At 45.3% G+C, this 22,314-nt stretch overlaps 1 protein-coding gene across 1 annotated transcript in view; it reads right to left on the minus strand.

Moving 5' to 3' along the window:
* Nucleotides 1–14,294: 14,294 nt before the first annotated feature.
* LOC147701192 (uncharacterized) overlaps nt 14,295–22,314 on the minus strand; it is a 339,006-nt gene continuing 330,986 nt past the window's right edge. Inside the window, exon 22 of the mRNA XM_086929317.1 lies at nt 14,295–14,450. Coding sequence (XP_086785443.1) covers nt 14,295–14,450 — 156 coding nt within the window. The remainder of the gene's footprint in view (nt 14,451–22,314) is intronic.

The raw sequence follows: 22,314 nt of genomic DNA on the forward strand, positions 1-22,314 counted from the left end.
CGCAACTGCACTTATTACTTGACACACTGCCAATACTCATTCCCGAAGGATTTCCTAAAATTCCTGCTGATCTTCCTTTGGTAGTTTCTCTGTAAATCTTGAGAGAAAGTCCCATAGTGCTCTATCGTACCTACCCAGAAGTGCAGAGGTACTAGCGACTTTCATATAGGAAGCAAAGGTCCTACACATCCTTTTCCCAAGGGAATCCATCTGCTTACAGTCCTTTTCAGCTGGCACTGTTGGGGAAGATGCCCTGGGTGCGCTTTTCTTGCCGCTGCCACCATGCTTTAGACCTGGAGAAAAAGTGGATCCTGGTCTGGGGCTTTGTATTTGTTGGTAATGTGCAGTGGCTCTATTGATGCCGGGGTAAGGTAGGTTTGAAGAGTCAGTTTAAGTAGCCCAAGACCCAGACCAAGACCCAGTTACCCTTCTTGGACCTGGTGATTGAACCCTCCAATGGTATCTTAAAGACCAAAGTCTTCCACAAACCAACGGATAGGAATTCCCTACTGGATTTTGGGAGTTTCCATCCTCGCTCCCTGCGAGAGAAACTACCAGTGGAGCAATACTTCCGTATCCGTCGGAACTGTTCGGAGAGGGAGGATTTTGTAGCTGAATCAGAGGTTTTTACAGGTAAACTGCGACAACGAGGGTACCCACTAAAAGTAATTAAAAAGGCTAAGAAAAGGGCCTTTAATGCCAATCGAGAGTCATTACTCACTAAAAGTGTTAGACCTCAAATGAATAAACCAGTTTTTGTGTCCACCTTTAATACGGCCTCTCACCATGTGAAACGCCTAATCATGCAGAACTGGAAAATCCTGAGCACCGGGGGGATGAACATTACTACACCACTCTTTTCATTCAGACGCAGTCATAATCTAAAAGATTTACTGGTACACACCAGACCCAGGGAGCTGGGGTGAGTGACTGAAACTAACATACTACCAGGTTTACCCAGACTGATTGGTCACACGAGGTGCGGCTCATGTAGTGTCTGTCACCTGACACGCAATACTAAAACCATTGACCTAGGCCTCCGTACTCCCTGGGAACAAAGATCCCATACAAACTGTAACTCCCAGGGAGTAATATACTTGATTACATGCCCTTGCCAACAAAGGTACGTGGGGATGACAATTAGGAAAGTGCATGTGAGAATCACTGAACACCGCAGTACAATTAGATGTGGGAAAACGAACACTCGACTCACAGCTCACTTCCAGGAAAAAGGACATGGGATAGATGACTTGGAGTGGACAGTCATTGAAAAAATCAAACTGGGCAGATACCAAGTAGATGATCAGGATCTTTTACTCCGGCGGGAGCAAAGATGGGTCTATCGTCTAAAGAGTCATTTGGTAGGACTGAATGATGACATCCCTTGGCAGTCACTGAACAGATGGTAGATTACCACTGTATAATCAGGCGGTCTGGTTGTGTCCCTTAACGGAGTCCAGTAAGAATGTAGATAAGCCTCCCCCCCTTCTCCCCGTTCCCCTCCTACCCCCCCCCACTCTCCTCGTTAAACCCCTTCCCCCCCACCCCCTTTTTTTATTTTATTTCTAAGTGCCAATTTGGTCTATTTGCTCATTTACCCGAACTACCTTATAGAGGTCTTGGGGTTGATATTAGAGATCGTGAAGGATTATAGAAATAAACACTTCAGAGGGGACATTCCTCGCTACAATTCCAGACTCCTAAGCAAAGCCCTATATGACCTTATCCTCTTGGCAGAAGCCAAACTGGGAGGTTTGTACACATCCTACACCATCCATCCCTAGGTTCTATATGTGTTCTGAGAAAAGCCCGGTCTCTGAGCGAGCGCTCCATGTCTATTGTTTGGCGGTAGCATTAACCTCGCACATCGGTGCCTGGGTCTCTCCCTGAAGTCTCTCTATCAAAGAATACTATCAATATAGGGCGGATGATAGGAAAGTGTATATTGCTAACTTTAAAAACATTTTTTTAGAAATTTAATTGAATAGGGCCACAGGAGTCTCGAACCTTGAAGGCTCAGTATAGATCTGAGCACAAACTACATTTCCCTTGGTTTCTTCTACGTGCACGAGAACGCCTTAGTTCAAGTTCAAGTTCAGGAATTTATATAGCGCACTACTCACCCAAAGGGTCTCAAGGCGCTTAGGGAGGGGGTTCATTATTTATCGAATAGCCAGGTTTTAAGTTCTTTTCTGAAGGATATGTGGTTCTGAGTAAGGCGGAGGTGAGTGGGGAGTGAATTCCAGGTTTTGGCCGCCAAATAGGAGAAGGATCTTCCTCCCATGGTGGATCTTTGGATGCGCGGAACTGCGGCGAGGGCTTGATTGGAGGATCTTAGTTGGCGGGTGAGTGTGTAGAAGGACAGTCGAGTGTTGGGGCATTCGGGTCCTATTTTGTAGAGGGCCTTGTGTGCGTGGGTGAGGAGACGGAACGTTATTCTCTTGTTGACGGGAAGCCAGTGGAGGTCTTTCAAGTGACCGGTAATGTGATCTTGGCGAGGGATGTCCAATATGAGTCTCGCTGATGCGTTTTGGATGCGTTGGAGTTTTTTCTGTAGTTTGGCTGTGATTCCGGCGTAGAGGGTGTTTCCATAGTCCAGTCGACTCGTGACCAGTGCGTGGGTGACAGTCTTTCTTGTCTCGGAGGGGATCCAATGGAAGATTTTTTTGAGCATGCGAAGTACGTTGAAGCAGGAGGATGAGACGGCTTTGACTTGTCTGGTCATCGAAAGTGAGGAGTCAAGAATGAAGCTGAGGTTACGTGCGTGGTCTATGGGTATGGGTGCTGTGCCCAGAGCCGAGGGCCACCATGAGTCGTCCCAGGCAGAGGGGGATGATCCTAGGATGAGGACCTCCGTTTTGTCTGAATTAAGTTTTAGGCGGCTGTTTTTCATCCATTCGGCTACTTCTTTCATGCCTTTGTGAAGATTGGTTTTGGCGGTGTTAGAGTCTTTGGTGAGGGAGAGGATCAGCTGGGTGTCATCGGCGTAGGAGATGATGTTAAGGTTATGTTGACGCGCGATGGATGCGAGTGGACTCATGTAAACGTTGAAGAGGGTGGGACTGAGTGAAGATCCTTGTGGTACTCCGCAGATGACTTCTGTGGCCTCTGATTTGAATGGGGGAAGTCGGACTCTTTGGGTTCTCCCGGCGAGGAATGAGATGTTCCAGTCAAGGGCTTTTCCTTGTAAGCCGATGTTGCTGAGGCGTTGTATGAGGGTGCTATGGCAAACTGTGTCGAAGGCGGCGGAGAGGTCAAGTAGGATGAGGGCCACTGTTTCTTCATTGTCCAGTAGTGTTCGGATGTCGTCTGTTGCTGCAATGAGGGCGGTTTCGGTGCTGTGTTTGGCTCGAAAGCCAGACTGTGATGGGTCGAGGGAGTTGTTGGATTCAAGGAAGGCGGCGAGCTGGCTATTGACGGCTTTCTCAATGAGTTTGGCAGGGAATGGGAGGAGGGAAATGGGGCGGTAGTTCTTAAGTTCAGAGGGGTCTGCTGTGGGTTTTTTCAGGAGGGTGCTGAGTTTGGCGTGTTTACAGCTTTCTGGGAAGGTAGCGGAGTTGAAGGAGCAGTTGACATCACGGAGATGGGGTGCGATGATGGAGTCTGCTTTGTTGAAGATGTGATGGGGACAGGGGTCAGTTGGCGAGCCAGAATGGATGGAGTTCATTAGGCGGATGGTGTCTTCGATGGTGATTGGGTTCCAGGCGTTGAGGTTGTTGGAGGGCGGTATAGGTTCGGAGGTGGGTGGAGAGGATTGTTCTTTGGAAATGCTCTCGAAGCTGTTATGTATGTCGGCAATTTTGTTGCAGAAGAAGGAGGATAACGAGTCGCAGAGGTCTTAGGAGGGAGTAATGTCGTTTGAGGCTGCGGTGGGGTTGGTGAATTCTTTGACGATGTTGAATAGTTCCTTGCTGTTATGGGTGTTGTTGTCGAGTTGATCCTTGAGTGCTGATTTCTTGGTGGAACGGATCAGTTGGTGGTGTTTGCGGGTGGCGTACTTGAAGGTGGTCAGTTTGTCAGTGGTTGGGTTTTTTCTCCATGTTTTCTCGAGAGTACGGCCTAGTTTCTTGGATTTCTTAAGGTCGTCGTTGAACCAGGGGGCCGTTTTGCTACCCTCTTTGGTTTGGTGGTTTTTCAAGGGTGATAATTCTTCAACGCTGTAAGTGATCCATTGTTTGAGTTTGGAGGCAGCTTGGTTTGGGTCCGAGGAGAGGGCGGGAGGGTTTAGGTTGAGCGATGTAAGGAGTTGGTCGGTGGTGATTTTTTTCCAGTTTCTTCGGGGAATAGGTGGTGGGGGGTAGTGGGTCGGGGTAGTTTTGTAGCTGAAATGAACACAGCTATGGTCCGTCCAATGGAGAGCTGTGGTACGATCGAAGGAGATGTGTTTGCTGGAGGTGAAGATTGGGTTGAGCGTACGTCCGGATATATGGGTGGGGGTGTCAACAAGTTGTTTGAGTCCGAGATTGGCCATGTTGTCCAGAAGGGTGGTGGTGTTGTTGTCGTTTTTATTTTCCAGGTGGAAGTTGAGGTCTCCCAGTAGAATGTAGTTCTCGGAGGCAAAGGCATGTGGGCTGATGAAGTCAGTGATGTCTTCGCTGAATTGTTTACGGGTTCCTGGAGGCCTGTAGATGACGGTGCCTCTAAGTGTGGTCCTGGGGTCGGTGTGGATCTGGAAGTGGAGGTGTTCGGCGGTTGCAAGGTTATCGTCGGAGCTGGTCGTGATTCTGATGGTGTTCTTATGGACGATGGCGATGCCTCCTCCTGTTTGGTTGGCGCGGTCTTTTCGGATGATCATGTAAGTGTCTGGGATGGCTATGGCGATGTCGGGAGTTGATGATGTGTTCATCCAGGTTTCTGTAAGGAAGGCGACGTCCGGAGAAGCAGTGTCGAGTAGGTCCCAGAGTTCTGTGGCATGTCTGTGGACCGATCGGGTGTTCAGCAGGATGCACTTCAGGTGGTTAGAGTCGGAACTGTGTTTGGGGTTAGTGGATTTGGTGTGAGTCTTGATGCTGGTAAACTTGCAGGAGTGGCAGGCGAAGGGACCGTGGGTGCGTCCTGGGGCAGCTACGTAGCATTGAGGTATGCGTCCGGGGTTAAGGGCAAGGAGAGTCGCGGCGTCATACGTTAAGCGAGTGGGGTGGGAGTAGCGAGGACCAGGGGGTCTGGCGCTGGGCGTGGTCCAGGCGCGGACGGGCGTAGACGGGCTTACCTTTGGCGCACCTTCGGCGCGCATGGGGCGCGACCGCTGCGCGTGAACGCTGCACGCGGAGGCATCTGTCATATGAGGATGGTGGGGGGAGGGGCGAGGGAGGGGCAGCTGGGAGGCGGGTGCGTGGGGGGAGCCGAGCTGGGATCAAGGCACAACAACAATAAATAAGATGGCAGCAAGTCAAAAGGCGAAACAGCGCGAGATTGGGGGCACAGCCTTAAAAAAACGCTAGCAAATGTCCAGAGGTACCGGCCCAGTAAATAAATAAATTAAATAATTCAGGCAAAGCGGGCAGAGCACAATTGTGTAATGAATGCACAGCCGTCTAGCGGTAAAAGCGCTACTAAAATGCTAAACGAGTGTTCAGGCAATACTGAACAGTGAGCAGTGCGCAGCTAATTAATATGAAGGCACAAAGCAGTTAGGCAGAAGCGCTACGATACCACTGGTCTGGCAGGGAGCAGCGTGCACAGTCACGTGGTATGCTTCAGCTGTGTCACAACATTAAAAGACCGATGGCGAACGGCGCGTATTATCTACGCGGTGCTGCGGTTTGTAGGTGACGGGCCTACGGGACGGTAAGGAGAGGGCTCCATGGGGGTGAGTGCTTGCAGCGCAAGTTACAGGCTACACCCTTGAAGGCACGACAGTCTTACAGAGCAGCCTGTGTTATACTTATCACTCAGACGTATACTGGGAAGGGGAGACTTGGCAGGTAACATCTCCTCCTACACTTATCTTTACAGATTGTGTTCTTGGGCGTCCTCCTCACCGGACACCAGTTCGAGTTTGTAACTTATATGAACTCGGTAAGTGACAAAACATTATATAACATCATGAGTGGGGGCACGTAAATAGCATGAGTTACAGTTTACAGTACAATGATGGTCCCTCGGTCACTGAGTGGGACTAGGTACGAGGTACGGGTGATTACTCTAATTTAGAGACATGGTTAATTACTTAGGAATGGTGTCAGGTACACATTTGATTACATGGGAACAATGGATTAATGGAGCAGGCGTCCGTGCAAAATTTGTGTACGGGGTCTCTGTACTCTACATTAACAATGGATTTCTAGTGCTATAGACATGGATGATATGTAATAAATAATTTGATAGAAAGAGACATGGATGACAGGCAAATATTTGCAAGATAAAATAGGTGTATATGAATAAGGGATTATACTACCTTTTCTCCACTCTCTCTTTATCATAGTGAATGTTCTCCCGCATTTGAGGGAACACTCTTCATAGACTATACAGGAGAGGAACAGTTGGATTAGACCTGCCCCCCTGTTGGGGTAAAATTTCTCCGAAGTACGGGGATATCCAGAGTGATACCGAATGCGACAGTCCTGACGAAGACCGGAGTGACCTTACAGGCGCACACAGAGCGGTCGAAACATGTTGACTCTGGCAGTGGTAGGAGGGATGCCTTGAGGTTCCTAATTACTTCTCAGAGGCTTATTCCCATCCTTTTTCATCTATTTTTTAACTCTGGTAGGGGTGTCAAGGAAAGTTTAATAAAGGTTGTTTTTGGTTGACACCTTTAATCAGTTTTAATCACTCCTCATACTGCACTTTTTTGTCACACTCCTCGGTTGAGATCACTTGGTGTTTACACGACTTTCACCAATTTATGTGTTCAGTGTTGTCTATGTCTATTTGTCTCGACTACATGTCGTGTTAAGTGAAATTTATTATTTTTTTCCCCCTCCCTTATGCTCCGCCCTGTGTGGGGTACACCAGGGCGTATTGTAAGCAGGCCCGATGATGAAGCATGTCACATACCTTGGTATGTGAGTGAGGGCAGTTTTCTCAAATAGAGTGATTTGCCCGATTTGGGGCCTTCTCTATTTTTTTTGTGTATACATGCATGTGTATTATTATGTTACTCACTCTATTCACCCCTCTTGTGTATATAATTGAGGTTATTGGGGGTCTGGGGTGGTAGAGTTTAAACTAATTTGACCCTCTCCCCTCTTTTGTGATTGAATAAGTAGCCCAGGTACCAGGGTAAGTAGAGGTCTAGTGGGCTATCTGTGAGGAAGAGTTTCAAATATGATTGATGCCACTGGAAGGAGCCAAAGGGTCAGACTACTGCCCTTCCCCTCCGCCCCCACGAAAATCACCTGCGGAGTCCCACAGGGATCATCTCTGAGCCTGCCACCCTTCAACATCTACATAGCCCCCCTCGCAGACATCGTCCGAAAACACGGCCTTAACATGGTTTCCTACGCCGATGACAACCAGCTCATCCTCTCCTTCACCAAAGACCCCACCATCGCAAAGTGGAATGCAAGAAGTCACAGATATGGATGACCAACAGCTGCCTAAAACTTAACGCTGAGAAGACAGAAGTCCTCGACCTGGGCACCACCCCTTCAGCATGGGACAACACCTAGTGGCCCACTGCCCTCGGAAGCAACCCTGACCCCTCAGACCACGCCAAGAATCCTTGATTCATCACTCGCCATGAACCGACAGGTCAGCGCTGTCACCTCCAGCTGATTCAACACCCTCCGCATCCTCCGAAAGACCTTCATATGAATCCCCCCGAGTCAAGGAAAACAGTCACACATGCACTCATCACCAGTAGACTGGACTATGGCCACACACTCTCCGCCAGCATCAACAAGTCCCTACTCTGCAAACTCCAAACAATACAAAACACTGCGGCCTGACTCGTCCTTGGCATACCCCAGCATGAACACATCAGCCAACACCTGGGGCGACTCCACTGGCTCCCCATAGAGAAGAAACTCACCTTCAAAATCCTCACTCACACGTACAAGTGATGCACAACAACGGACCCAAAGACCTCAACAACAGAATAAACTTCCACGTACCCAGAAGGAACCTGCGATCGTCCAACCTTGCACTAGCTGAAACCACGCGCATTCACAGAGCCAGGGCAGGCAGAAGATCATTTTCCCACATTGCGGCCAAGACCTGGCATGAGCTACCAGCAGACTTCAGACACGCCCCCTCCCTGTACACGTTCAGGAAGACTCTCAAGACCTGGCTCTTTGGCTGAACAGAGCGGCGTGCCTCCCCCCTCAGCGCTGAGAGACCAACGCTGGTGAGTATCATGCTTATAATTCCCTGATTGATTGATGCCGAGGTAGTTGCACCTGGCATCTCAATGTTCAGCTTTGTTCACTGGGGAAACTATTGCAGGAGGGGTAGCTAAGAGTGTAGGTGAACAGTCTTCTACAGGGGCTCTGGATGTGTCTGTAGACCTGGATGGAGACCTGTGTCTATGTCGCCGATCTCTCTGAAGGATTGGGACTGACGAGACCTGGAAGGAGATTGCCTATGCGGTGTTCTAGACTAATGTCTTCTTGGTGAAGGAGACTGTGGCTGTCGTGGTGACATTTAGGGACCAGATGAGCCGCCCCAGTGGAGATTCGGGAAGGCAAATATGTTTGAGAGCAGTCTGACCCTGGACTTCCTCTTGGCACTGTCCACTTCTTCACACTCTTCAGTGAGAGATTAACCATTGATGTTCGTTGTTCTCGAGCCAGAGATTCCGCCAGCGAATCTGCACAAACCTAAGGTCTGGAGAGGATGTTGTTCTCTTCGACATCGACCGTCTAGATGTCGGTCTCTGCGAATCCACAACTTGCACCTTCCTCAGCATCGAGGGTTCTCTCGATGTCGGTATGTGTGAGTCAGCACTTCTCTGACTCTTTGCTGGTGGTGAAGCGTGGAAAGTCAGCGGTCTCAACATCGATCTCCCAGAGGCTGATGATCTCTGCCTCGATGTTGACGATGGCATAATCGAGCTTTAGAGCATAGATGGAGGTGAGGCTCTCGATGTTGAGTGTCTATGTCACCACGTCGTAGGGGTCTTCGAGGTCAAGCTTCCGAGCCTAGATGGAGGTAAGGATCTCACCAGTGAACATCCATGCCTGTGGGGTAGGGAGACCCTCGCAGTTCCGCCGTCGGTGGGGAACCCAACCTGTACCATCATCGCGGAATTGTAGATGTTGATCGGTGCAGCGGCGGAGATGTTCTTGACGCCGACTTAAGTTTAGACTTAGACTTACTTGATGATATTGGTGACAACAATCTTCTTGACATCAACTTTGTCTTCGCCGATGGAGTTGACTGCGTCATTGCCCACTGTTCTTCTGACGTCGGTTGTGGCACAGGCCTTCTCTTTGTCGATTTTGATGCCGACAGTGAGCATAGAGGTAGATTCAACATTGCTCTTCTCACTGTCGACGGTAAGGCAGAGCGCTGGCTTTTTGTTTTTGTCTTTACTATCACCTTTCCTATGCTCCACAGCACTTGAGAGTAGATCTATTTAGAAAGTTGCTTGTTACCTTCCAGGCCATTTGCATATTCTTGTCCTCTATCCTACACGGCATGTAGCTTGATTCCATCCCTGTCAAGCAGAGTCTTCCTGGAAAGTGCTTGGCAGTAATGACACTTTTCTGGTTAGTGTGAGGATGGCAAACAAATGATGCAGACAGCGTGTGGGTCTGATTTAGCCATTTTCTTACCTAAGAAGGACACTTGTTGAACAGGGCAGGCATTTCTGACTTAAAAATTAGCAGAAAAGTCAGAAAAAAACAACTTTGAAATATCAGTTAATGACAGAAGGTCAGAAACTGATGAGCTCAATACTCCAGGATCCTCACAGAAGGAAATGGAAAAAAGAACTGTCTAACTGGCATCTGTGTGGCATGATGGGAGTTTGGAGGTCTTGGAGGTCATAAAGGCACAGCATCAGTTTTAGTCTGTTCTATTTTTCTTTATGCAGCCTTTGGGGTAACTGTCTTCCTGTTATTATTTTGTCTTTTTCCTTGAAAATAAAGGCTATGTTGAAACAACAAAAGGGTGCATGTTTCTATGTCACAGAAATGTTAAACATATATTTATTATAATAAATGAAAAATACAATGCATTTTGGCAATTTAGCCTATTTGGTGTGTTAGGCTCCATATATTTGTATATATATATATTCACTGAATAAACCATAGGTTTAATGCACGTTATAGTTAGTTGGACGTCTCACTCGTACAAAACCAAAGAAATTTGGCCGTTATAGATTGTTCAGCTAACTATAACTCGCGCCCCCACAATGCACTGCTGATGACATCACATATTACATCATTCATGACATGGTCAGTGACATCACTGATTATATCACCGATAACATCTCAAATGACATCACAGATGACATCATCCACGTGAAAATCTGACGCACCCCCTCACAACCCAATATAACCTTTGATACACCCACTCTAAAATACAGACTACCATTTTCGAAACAATAGAGACACCAACACCAACTAACTACAACTTGCCTGAAACCTATGTTTTTTTCAGTGAATTTCAATGGTTTTTTTTAAAATGCTAATTTCTAACTATAACGTGCCTGAAACTTTTGTTTTTTTCAGTGAATTTCAAAAGTTTTTTTACATACTAATTTCTAACTATAGCATACCAATTGGGTTTCCGGTGAAGAAAGGTGAGTGTGGCCTTTGAAACACCTCTTAGCAATCCCACTGTGTGGGATTTACTGGAGGTAACAGGAAGAGGAGTTAGCCCCCACCGTCAACCTTGGGGGCCAACTACCCCTTTTATTACACACCAGTAAGTCCCACACAGCAGGATTGCTAACTTCTTATAACAGACCCGAGCTCACCCTGCACAACTGTGCAAACGCGCCCCCTAGCAGGTTGTAAATTGGGGTATTAAGCTCCTTTGAATCCTGAGGGTCCCTGTGGGGCAACTAGCTCACCAGGTACCTCCAGTAAGCGCCACAGAGGTGCTTAGCAGAGAGGTGGTCCGAGGCCATGCCCCTTTTTACACCGCTCTGCAACGCACCTCTGTGGCGATTACTGGAGGTACCTGGTGGGCTAGTTGGACCCCAGGGACCCTTAGGATTTAAGGGAAGTTAATCCCCCAATGTGCTAAAGGGCCAGTCTGCACAATGGTGAAGGGAGTTGGTGGAACCTGATGTGACAAGTGTGCAAACGCGTCCCATTTTAAGTTGGGGGATTAAGTACCCTTGAATTCTGAGGCTCCCTGAGGGTCAACTGCCCCACCAGGTACCTCCAGTAAGTGCCACAGGGCTGTTCTGCAAAGAGGTGTACAAAGGGGTGTGGCCTCGGACCACCGCTTTGCAACACAGCCCTGTGGTGCATACTGGAGGTACCTGGTGGGCTAGTTGGCCCCCAGGGTCCCTCAGTATTCAAGGGGACTTAATCCCCCAATTTACAATTTGCCAGGGGGTGCGTTTGCACACATGCTACGTTAGGCCCCGTACCCTCCCTCCACCACTGTGCAATCCTACTATTGCTTCCAAAATCCAAAGCAGGTTTGCCATGACAGGGTTGGAGACGTGCTCCCACCCTGCCATAGTAAACAGCAGTGTCCCGGGGTTGGGCACCCGGGCCACTGCAGGAGCCGGACCTGATCGGTGGTGGTCCCCCGGGCCATCGAGGGGTCCTGGAGGGGGCCACGCGGCCCCCCTCCCAACATGTGTGAAACCCTGGGGAGGTGGTGGACCCCGAGGGTCCGCTACAGACCCCCATATTTCAATATTAAGTGCCCTGGAGAGGTGGTGGTCCCCGGGGTAGTGGGGGGGGACTTGAGCCCCCCACAAAAATTATTTTTTTATAGCCCTGGGGCGGTTGCGGTCCCCGAGGCTACGGGGGAGCTGCCTGCCCCCCTGAATTTAATTTAATAAGCCCCGGGGAGGTGGTGGTCCCCAGGGCTGGCCCAGCAACATAATTTATGAGTACCCCAGGCGGCGCGCTTTGTTTTTTGTATTTTTGCGGTCCAGGTTCGCGCACCCAGCGCAAATTCGGCTGCTTTTTTTTTGTAAGCTTTTTTTGGGCCTGAGGCTCCTTGTGGGACCCCCTGAGCAGGCCTAGCGGGTCAGGGTGTTTTTACCCTGCCCCCTTTTCTTATTTTTCATGCTTAATTCTCTGTTTTCATGTGACTCCGTTCTACCGAGTCACAAGATGGCTGGTTTGGAGTGTTGACAGCCAATTAGAATAAAGCTTGTGGTCAGGAGGGTTTGCGAATCCACTGCCGCCATAGATATTGAAACTTTTATGTTTTTTATTTCTCAGCCACTACTAAACGGATTTACACCATTTAAAAAAAGGTCGCTTTCTGAAACAAGCACTACCTTTTTTGTCAAATTTGGTGTAATTCCGTTCAGCAGTTCGGGCTGTAGCCTGTCTCAAAATTTCCTATGGAAATAACACACAAAAAACATGTTTTGTGACCTCCCTTTTTTCTCAGCCCCCGCTTGACAAATCACTCCCAAACTTTCAGGATAGGAGCTGACCCGGATATACGTTTTTGTGGGAGAATTTCGCATAGATTTGTCAAATGACGCCAAAGTAATTTACAAATCAAAAAACGCTTTTCCGATGGAAACTAGGTTCTAACTATAACTACCTACTGGTCACCGCCATTGTTGTCATGTGATCAAGGCTCTCCGGAGCCGAAAGGTTATGGCAACAGCAAGCACTAATAAAATAATTGGCATATGGTCCGTGTCCGTTCCTGAAAGCTGAGTTCGAGAGGTGAATGCTTCAGCCTGATCGACGGATTCCCGCATATTATTACCCAGTTGATTTCGTTTGGCTAAACACGGGACCCTCTCTATCGTAAATTACAAGGTCAACGCCGGTTACGAAATCTCGAGGCACGCTTAGTGTAAAGGCTTTCCAGAAGGAAGATAGGAGTTTGACCCTCCTGACCCTAGAAGTGCAAAGCGGAGGAATAGGAGGAGACTCTGTGAGTGCCGTGTCGGACGACACGAGACCCCGGAGGCGATTCCCGACTTCACAACGAACAAACTCCGGGTACCCAGGAGAGGAGAGTTGCATTGATGCGCGGGCACTACTCTGTTTTACATTGGGTATGAACAAGTTATATGACGCCTGCAGTAAATACTTTACAAGTGCTATATATAATGTCTGCTGATAACGTGAGAGAGCAGGAGGCAGCAGCGAGTACGATGTTCTCGGACAGCCTCCTGATACCTGTGAACATACGTGGAAGATCTAATGCTGAAAACAGCCCTAGCAGCAGTACCATAAATGAGAAATTTAAGATTTTGGAGAAAACATCTAAAGCGGAGCAAAGTAAATGGTGGGAATCAAAGTCACTGCAAAGTTACATTGATGTTAATAGGATTCCCCGCGGCTTTCGTATTTTAAATGCCCCAACCTATGAAAGCCCAAAGCCGGACTTAATGAAGGAATGGGCTGAGAGTAACCTAGAAGCATCAAGACACTTGGTGTTAATTCTTATTAAATATGCTGGCATCGATCGAGCTCAGCTTCTCCAGGATATAGCAGCCATTTACGAAGTACTTGAAACAATGGGAACTACGGAGGAGAAATCGAAACTTACGAATGAGATGAATGCCAGACTAAAAAAAGAGGAGGTGAAAATCATGGAACGAAAGACTTACAAGTTCCAATGCGATAGAAATGATTATGAGTTAGGCCAAATCATTACGTTTTCACAGAAGTACAACACATTGCGTAGGCCAACAGCTGGGGCACATGCACCTGATCGAATAAAAGTGGCAAATAGAAACAAAGACCATCTCGACTCCACCATATCTGATATAAGCTCTGGAGGGGAGAGTGAGTCGGACTCAGAGTAGATTCGTTTTTTATGTCAGGAAAGGATGCAATCTCTAAGACTTCGTTTTCAAAGAAATTAGAAAGAAAATACAAGAACTACACACGAAGGAAGAGATATAGGGCAAAGAGGCAGAGGACAATACAAGAAGAGAGGCAGAGGCCAGTGGACCAAGAAATGAGTACACTTGGTGATTCACAACGAACTATTGTCAATCTGACCCCTCTGATATTATCTATGAAGGAGCAAAACATTCTTAAACTAGGCCTCACTTATGCCCCAGGACTTAACATGGACTATCCTGCTATCCGAACTGATATATACACAACAACTCGGAAACTAAAGCTCAGAAAATTCAATTTTTCAAGAGCTAAGAACATTGTTGACCCACATATAAGTGTAACTAATCTCAGTAACAACGATAATGAAACAACTTTAACTGAAGAGATATTGGAACTTTAAGAAACAGAAGGGGCAGACTCTGGCACCTTTCGAACAGCAGATGGTGGTACAGTCATTGAGGGAGCCTTGGAATCAAATATTAAAGCGCCACTTACACCTTTCAAGCCATCTTCGACATTTAGCCCCATCATGCCACGAGACCTTATTGATGTCTTTCAGGAAAACATTATCAGCCAGCTCATGGGATTACAAAGTAAAATCTGCAGGAGCAAACGCAGATATGACAGTACAACGATTATGAGTCACTTGTAACCAGAGACTGTGCATAGAAAAAAACATTGTAATACGACCGAGTGACAAAGGGGGAAATGTAGTGCTGCTGACTCAAGCAACTATGACAAGGAAGCTTACAATCAATTAAACAACTATGAAAAAATGAATATAGCCCAAATCAAAACGATGCAGTCGGAATTCCATCAGAAACTGACAAAATGGAAGAGTAAAAAACTTTTGTCAGAAGCAGAATACAGATTTTTGAGAATGGACAAACCAGTGACACCCCTTATCTATTTTTTACCGAAGGTTCACAAAGATCTGGAAAATCCTCTTGGTAGACCGATTATATCTGCCAGAGGGGAGTTACTTGAAAATACCTCGGTATATATTGACTACTTTTTGCAGAGCTATGTCAGGTCCTTGGATTCATATGTTCAAGACACTGGGGAATTTTATTCAAACTGCAAAGTATTAAATGGCAAGATGACTATTGGATGATTGCACTGGATGTAACAGGGCTGTATCCCGGTATTAGGCACTCTGATGGATTAGCGGCTGTGAGTTTCTATTTATCACGAAGAAGTGTACTCTTTAAAGATCATAACTTGATGTTGATACAAATGCTCGAATTTTGCCTGGAACACAATGTGTTTATGTATAATAACCTACTATATAGGCAACAGAAAGGAGTAGCCATGGGGGCCAGTTTCTCCCCAAGCTATGCTTGTTTGCATATGGGCGCTTGGGAAGAACTGGTCCTCAAAAGGACATTTGGCAAAGTCACTGAATCTAAAGTGGTAGCATGGTACCGATTTATAGATGACTTATTTGTAGTGTGGCAAGGTAGTCATGAGGAAGCAATGGATTCTGTGACGCAAATCAATGTTAATGAATACAATCTTAAATTCACTTCTACACTTAGTCAAACCATGGTGTCCTTCCTGGATAGAGAATTATGTGTCAGTGGTAACAAACTTGAGACCAGGATATTTAGGAAGGCAACTGCTGGCAACACTATCCTCCATGCCGGCAGTGCACATCCGGCTCGTTTAATAATGAGCATACCATATGGCGAAATGCTTCCCCTGAGAAGGCTGTGCAGTAATGACATCGACTTACACCAGGCTCAGGCACCCAGCAGAACTAGGTTCCTGGAAAGGGGGTACTCGAGTAAAGTCATTGAAAAAGTCAGAACGAAATCCATGCTTGTCAGTCGACAATAACTATTGAGCAAATATGACACCACAGTTGTGACAACCACCCAGCCTACAATAGATACGGTCCTGACCAATAAAGAGGGTGAAAAACAAACTAATACCTTCAGGATCATAGTTGGGGTCAACAAGCAACATAAAGAGTTACAAAAGATTATTAACAGCAATTGGCCTACTATTCTTAAGGATCCTGTCATTGGCAATACACTCCCCAAAAAAGTGTCCATCACTTTCAGTTGAGCACCCTCTATGAGGGATAGACTGGTGGACACGAGCTCTGAAGTACTCGAAAAAACCTTGTGGTTGCAAACCAATAGCGATTTTTTTAAGTGCAAGACTTGCAAATCATGCACCCACGGGACTAACAAAAAGACTTTCAAGGATGGGTTCAGTAACAAAGAATACAAAATTAACAAAGTACTGACCTGTAAGACAGAATTTGCTGTCTACATCCTAGAATTTCCTTGGTCTCTCAGTTATGTAGGGAGTACGAAGCACGCAGTTCACAAGCGTATCCTACAACATCTGAGAGCTATTGTCAATCAAGACAATACGTATCCGGTAGCAAGGCACTTTAAAGAGCACCACCAAAGTAACAACAAAGGGCTCAGGTACTATGTCATAGATGCAGTTAGTGCCAGCAGACGGGGAGGTAATAGAGAATCAAAGATACGTAAATTAGAGACCAAATACATTTTACAACTCGACACTAAACAACCAGGGGGTCTCAACCTTACAGAGGACATACATACTTATTAGCACCTGGTATTTATTTGTGATGTTATGGTCTGTATACCACCAATTATTTACATTAGGGATTATTTTAAATAGTTTTTACTATTTTATGATAATTATTTATTGATTTAAATTGGACATGTTTTATTACATATATTCCGTACTTAGTATGACCCCCAGAGGTAATTTAGGAATTTTTGGTTTTTGTCTTGTATATCTGACAAGTCCTAGGGCCTACCTGATTGGTTGATTCTTTTTTTTCTCTATTACTATGCCAATCCACATAATGGATTGGGCATTCTCCCCCCCCCCGCTGCTTTTGTGCTTACACTACAGTATTAGCTTTGATTCTCCATGCTCATTTGTAATTACAGTCAGTCTCCTATGCACTCTATTATGTAACTAAGATGGTACTGCACTGATTGGATCATGACCATCTATACTGGATTTTGAGCTATGATCAATTAGGAAACTACATATCAGATAGAACTGGGACCAGTCTATCTATTTATTGGATTTATCCGGATTCTATAATTCACTTCAGCACTTTATATTTACACTTTTTATGGGTTATCAGCACATTCACATGTGTCGTTGGATAATGACATTTATTTACAGTACTATGCTTCAAATGGGGATTCATCCTGTGATTTTACATGTGCTCGCTATATTTGACATTAATCAAATGTTCGGAGTAGTGCACACTGTAACTTGATTTACACGACTGCTGTAACATAGGAAGGGGTTAGTGAGTACTATTATAGTGGACTGCCATTGATTAATTCTCCTTTGTCATAGTATTTATTTATTTATTTATATATTTTTAATGATGACCTACTACCCACTCATGATAATGTATAGGACAGGAACTCATCTGAAACCTATTCATATACATTATTGACACAGGTTACCTTATTTATGCACTGTGATTAGACAGTTCGTGTGTCTGTTTGCGATTTGTTGCACTATCTGTTGCACTATTATAGGATTATTTTGCACATGTCAAAAGGACTAATTTGCTCTTCTGACTGATATTATTTGGAAGATATATGTATTTAATCTGTATTTATTCATTTTAGCCCATTATGATTTTATGAAGTTATTTATGAAATGTAACTATGAGGCATTCTGTTTTCTTTGTCTATGCCATGTGACCCTCATTAATTCATGCATTAGCACTTTAAAAGTAGGTGGCACACAACCTCACGTTGTCATGTGATCAAGGCTCTCCGGAGCCGAAACGTTATGGCGACAGCACTAATAAAATAATTGGCATCCAGATACTGTGGTCCGTGTCCGTTCCTGAAAGCTGAGTTTGAGAGGTGAATGCTTCAGCCAGATCAACGGATTACTGTGTATATATATATATATATTCACTGAAAAAACCATAGCTTTCACACCAGTTATAGTTACCTGGAAATTTTACTGACATAAAACCATTGAAATTCCCATGTTATAGTTAGTTGGACTCACTATAACTTGCGCGTGTAATGCACTGCTGATGACATCACATATTACATCACTCATGACATGGTCAGTGACATCACTCATGGCATCACTGATGACACCATCTTTGTGACAGAGAGACTGACCTCCTTTCACTGTAAAGTAACCCTTGAAACACATATTGAAAAATAAAAACTAACATTTTAAAAAAAGTGGACATACCTATACCAGTTACAACAACCAATTCAGTAATGCCACCATTTATATACACATCCACTCATTCACCAACACTTCTATATAGTCACTCATACATATACTCACTCATCATATGTAGTGAGACACCTATACCTCCGTTAACACACCGACAGTCTTCCAAAAGTTGCTCACACACATACTCACACATGCAAATAAACTATTGAACATCCATTTATTTGCATATACAGCTATACATACAGTACCACCTTACTTCTAAGGAAACTTACACATACTTACTCTCTTAAACAATCACTTATAGAAACACATACTTATTAAAACAAGAACTCTTTTAATCTCTCACTCTCACATATACTCACTTATATACACCAATACTCACATATACTAGATTAAAACATATATAGTTACTGATATAGACAGTAGTGAGACAGTCATTCACTTACTAACACATACATATACACACTCACTCACCCATACAGTCTGGCACATATGCTGTCTCAAAACACATACAAACAGTGAGTCAGTCATTGATGCATCAGTGTGCTAAGTAACACCCCCACCAAATCATACAGACATTTATACTGATACTAAAAAAAACATCTAATAAGCCATAGAAACACACATGTATCTGCTCACCAACCCATGCACCCACTTATATACAAAGTGAAACACTGATACAAACATTTAAATATTGAAACAATACTCGCTAATATATGTATTCACTATGATACACTTAAAAAGCCAGTTAACCAATCATTTAAAAAAAAAAACATCCATTAAGACACTTATTTAAACATTCATTCTTCCATCGACCTTTAGATATACATATATAAAACATATTTATTTTTCAGAAAGGCACACATTCGCTGGATGGCATCAGTGATGTCATGAGTGATGTCACTGACCATGTCATGAGTGATGTAATATGTGATGTCATCAGCAGTGCATTACACGCGCAAGTTATAGTGAGTCCAACTAACTATAACGTGGGAATTTCAATGGTTTTATGTCAATAAAATTTCCAGGTAACTATAACTGGTGTGGAACCCATGGTTTTTTCAGTGAATTTGATAGGTTTTTTAAATGCTAATTCCTAACTATAACTGGTGTGAAACCTATGGTTTTTTCAGTGAATTCCATAGGTTTTTTAAATGCTAATTCCTAACTATAACTGGTGTGAAACCTATGGTTTTTTCAGTGAATTTCAAAGGTTTTTTAAATGCTAATTCCTAACTATATATAGGGCCTCAAACCTATTTTTTTTCAGTGAATTTCAAATTTCAAATTTCTATAGGTATGAAATGTAATATTTTTTATAACGAATTTTATATTTTATAATTATGTAATATATATATATTTTTTTTTATTTGTTTGCCTCGGTGCGCTCCCGGGGCGCGTACCGATGCGCTCACCGGTAAGCGCAGTGCTATGGCGCGCCCCGGGGCGCGTAGCGGTGAGCATCCCGTTAGCGCTATTGCCGCGAACGAAAACAACATTGTGACGTATCGCGTAGCCGCGTGATGCGTCATATGACGCACAGCATAAGCGCACCCGGAAGCACGCATGCGCATACGATCGCAAAACGTTCTGACGCGCTTACGCCACGCGACCCGGGGCGCGCCCCGGGTCGCGTAGCGTAAGCGCGTGGGGTCATGTGACCTGAAAATAACACTTTTCATTGGTTCACAACACTTTTGGTTTCAAAATGATGAAAGCCCTGCTCATGTGACTTGAAAATAACACTTTTCATTGGTTCACAACACTTTTGGTTTCCAAATGATGAAAGCCCTGGTCATGTGACTTGAAAATAACACTTCTCATTGGTCCAGAACAGATTTTTTTTCCAAATGATGAAAGCCCCCTCCTTTTTTCTTTATTCTGACTTTGTCCTTTGACTGAGGAAGACCTGTTTGGAGATCTGTCTCTAATATATTGGTGGAGAAGTGTGGCTCAGGGGTTAGAGGCGGCAGACCCGAAAGCTGAGATCGGCCCTGGACCAGGGTTCAATTCCCCGATCGGCCCTGGACCAGGGTTCAATTCCCCGCCTCGGCGGGTCTTCGGCTCAAAAATTCAATGGACTCGATAATTCTCGCTCCGGTGCCTTCTCGACTCACGGGTTCACACTCTGCGACTCTGGGCAATAGCTTGCTTAATCTCCACAACGGCCCCTCGCGGCGGGATGCCTGGCTTTCACCTTGTGGATACCCTGCCGGGGTTATCTCACAGGGGAATACCAGGACGGGTTCCCTAAGCAAGCGCCGGGAAACCCTTTGTGGGTAGCTGTGCGCTATATAAGCTCAAATACATTTACATATATTCTAATTAAAAATGGCTACAGTAGCAGCAGCAGCTGGAGCATCTGCCCCACCACCACCACCATCAAAAAGACCACCAGAAGATCAAATTGGTGGTCAAGAAGAAGAGGAGGAGGAGGAAGAGGAGGAAGGCTCAAGGCAGTTCCTGCAAGAAGTTTATCAGCTCTACAAATCAAAACGGCACTTCGTATGGCAGTTCTACAAAATCCCAAGGGGTTTCAAAAAAGTCAACGCTTCTAAGGTGACTTGTTTGATTTGTGATGCTGAGCTGTCCAGGGGGAACCCTAACAAAAAATATTCCTTCGGGAATCATACCATGATTCGGCCAATGATCCGTTGGCACCCAATCAACTATTCTGCTGCAGAGGTAAGGGACCTCTGCAGTAAGCTACCCCCATCATTATCTAGACCCTCAACATCAAAAGAACCAACTCCATTGGGTTCAGAGGCCACAGAGACAATGCCTATCATACAACCCAAATTTAACGATTTTAAAATCATGTGCAAATATTGTGGTAAGTTAATTTGCTATGGTGAGCAAAGTGTTAAACTTATCATCTGTGCTGGGGATAACCATAAGTGCCCGAAAAAACCCTACATTTTTGCAGAATTTTTTTTGCTCCAGTTGAGCCATTTACAATTCCCTGTTTTTTGTTTCTCCCGCAAGAAAATACAAAAACAATATAAAACTGTTCAGATAAGCCATAAAAAGTAAAAAATGTTCAAAAAAACAATAAAAAAATATAAAACAACAAAAAGAAAAAAAAACAGTTCTTTTCAGAACTACCTCCCTTTTTTTTAAAATGACTTAAATTTTTAAACTCTGCCATTCTCTTTTCTCCCCAGTGCGCTCCCCGGTTCGCTCCCCGGTGCGCGTACCGGGCGCTCCCCCCGCGCAAATCGAAAAAAAATATTTTTTTTTTTGCCCCGCACGCCCTTTTATAGCCCCCACATGAAACCTAGGGGGTCAGGGGGGTCTACTCTGCCCCCTAATGGTCTTTTCCCCCTTTGTTATGGCCACGTCTTGTGTCTCGATCCTACCGAGACACAAGATGGCGGCCGCTCCGGACCATTTGGAATGTTTACCGACACCCGAGAGCCAATCAGCTTTCCGTGCGCAAGTCGCGTAGCACGCCCGGTGCGCTCCCCGGTGCGCGTACCGGGGCGCGCTTACAGATATATATATTTTTTTGAACCTAAATTACTCAAAATCCACTGGAACACATATCTTGAGACATAGCAAAGGCACATCGGGCTACCAGTCCCTACAATTTTGCCAAGTTTGGTGGAAATCCATTCAGCCGTTCGGGCTAAAAGTGAGGTCGACCGCCCTATGGAAATTAACATGGGGAAAACGCGTTTTGGGACCCCCCTTTTATCTCGGCCCCCGCTTGACGCATCCCCCCCAAAGTTTCAGGGAAGGACCAGGAGCTCGACGATGCCATTTTGAGGAAATTTTCAGGCAGATTCGTCAACCGGCGCCAAAGTTATTCCAAATAGAATTTTGAGATTTAACATTGAAAAAAATCCTAACTATAACTACCTACTGGCGACCGCCAGTAGGTAATATATATATATATATATATATATATATATATATATATATATATATTCACCTTGCGTTGGCGAAGAAGCTGGGATGGCCGCTGACAGGGGCGGGCCGGGACGGGATCGCCACTCCCTCGTATTCCACAAGCAGTCGTTCTCCTTTCTCTCCACAGAACGATATCCGGGCCACAGCTCGATTCAGAAAAGTGTTTTATTCACAAACGCACTCGACGCGTTTTGGGAAACGAGTTCCCTTGTTCCCTTGTTCCCGTGAACAAGGGAACTCGTTTCCCGAAACGCGTCAAGTGCGTTTGTGAATAAAACACTTT

This window comes from Lissotriton vulgaris, chromosome 7 (genome assembly GCF_964263255.1).
Source record: "Lissotriton vulgaris chromosome 7, aLisVul1.2, whole genome shotgun sequence".
NCBI classification, from domain to species: Eukaryota; Metazoa; Chordata; class Amphibia; order Caudata; family Salamandridae; genus Lissotriton; species Lissotriton vulgaris.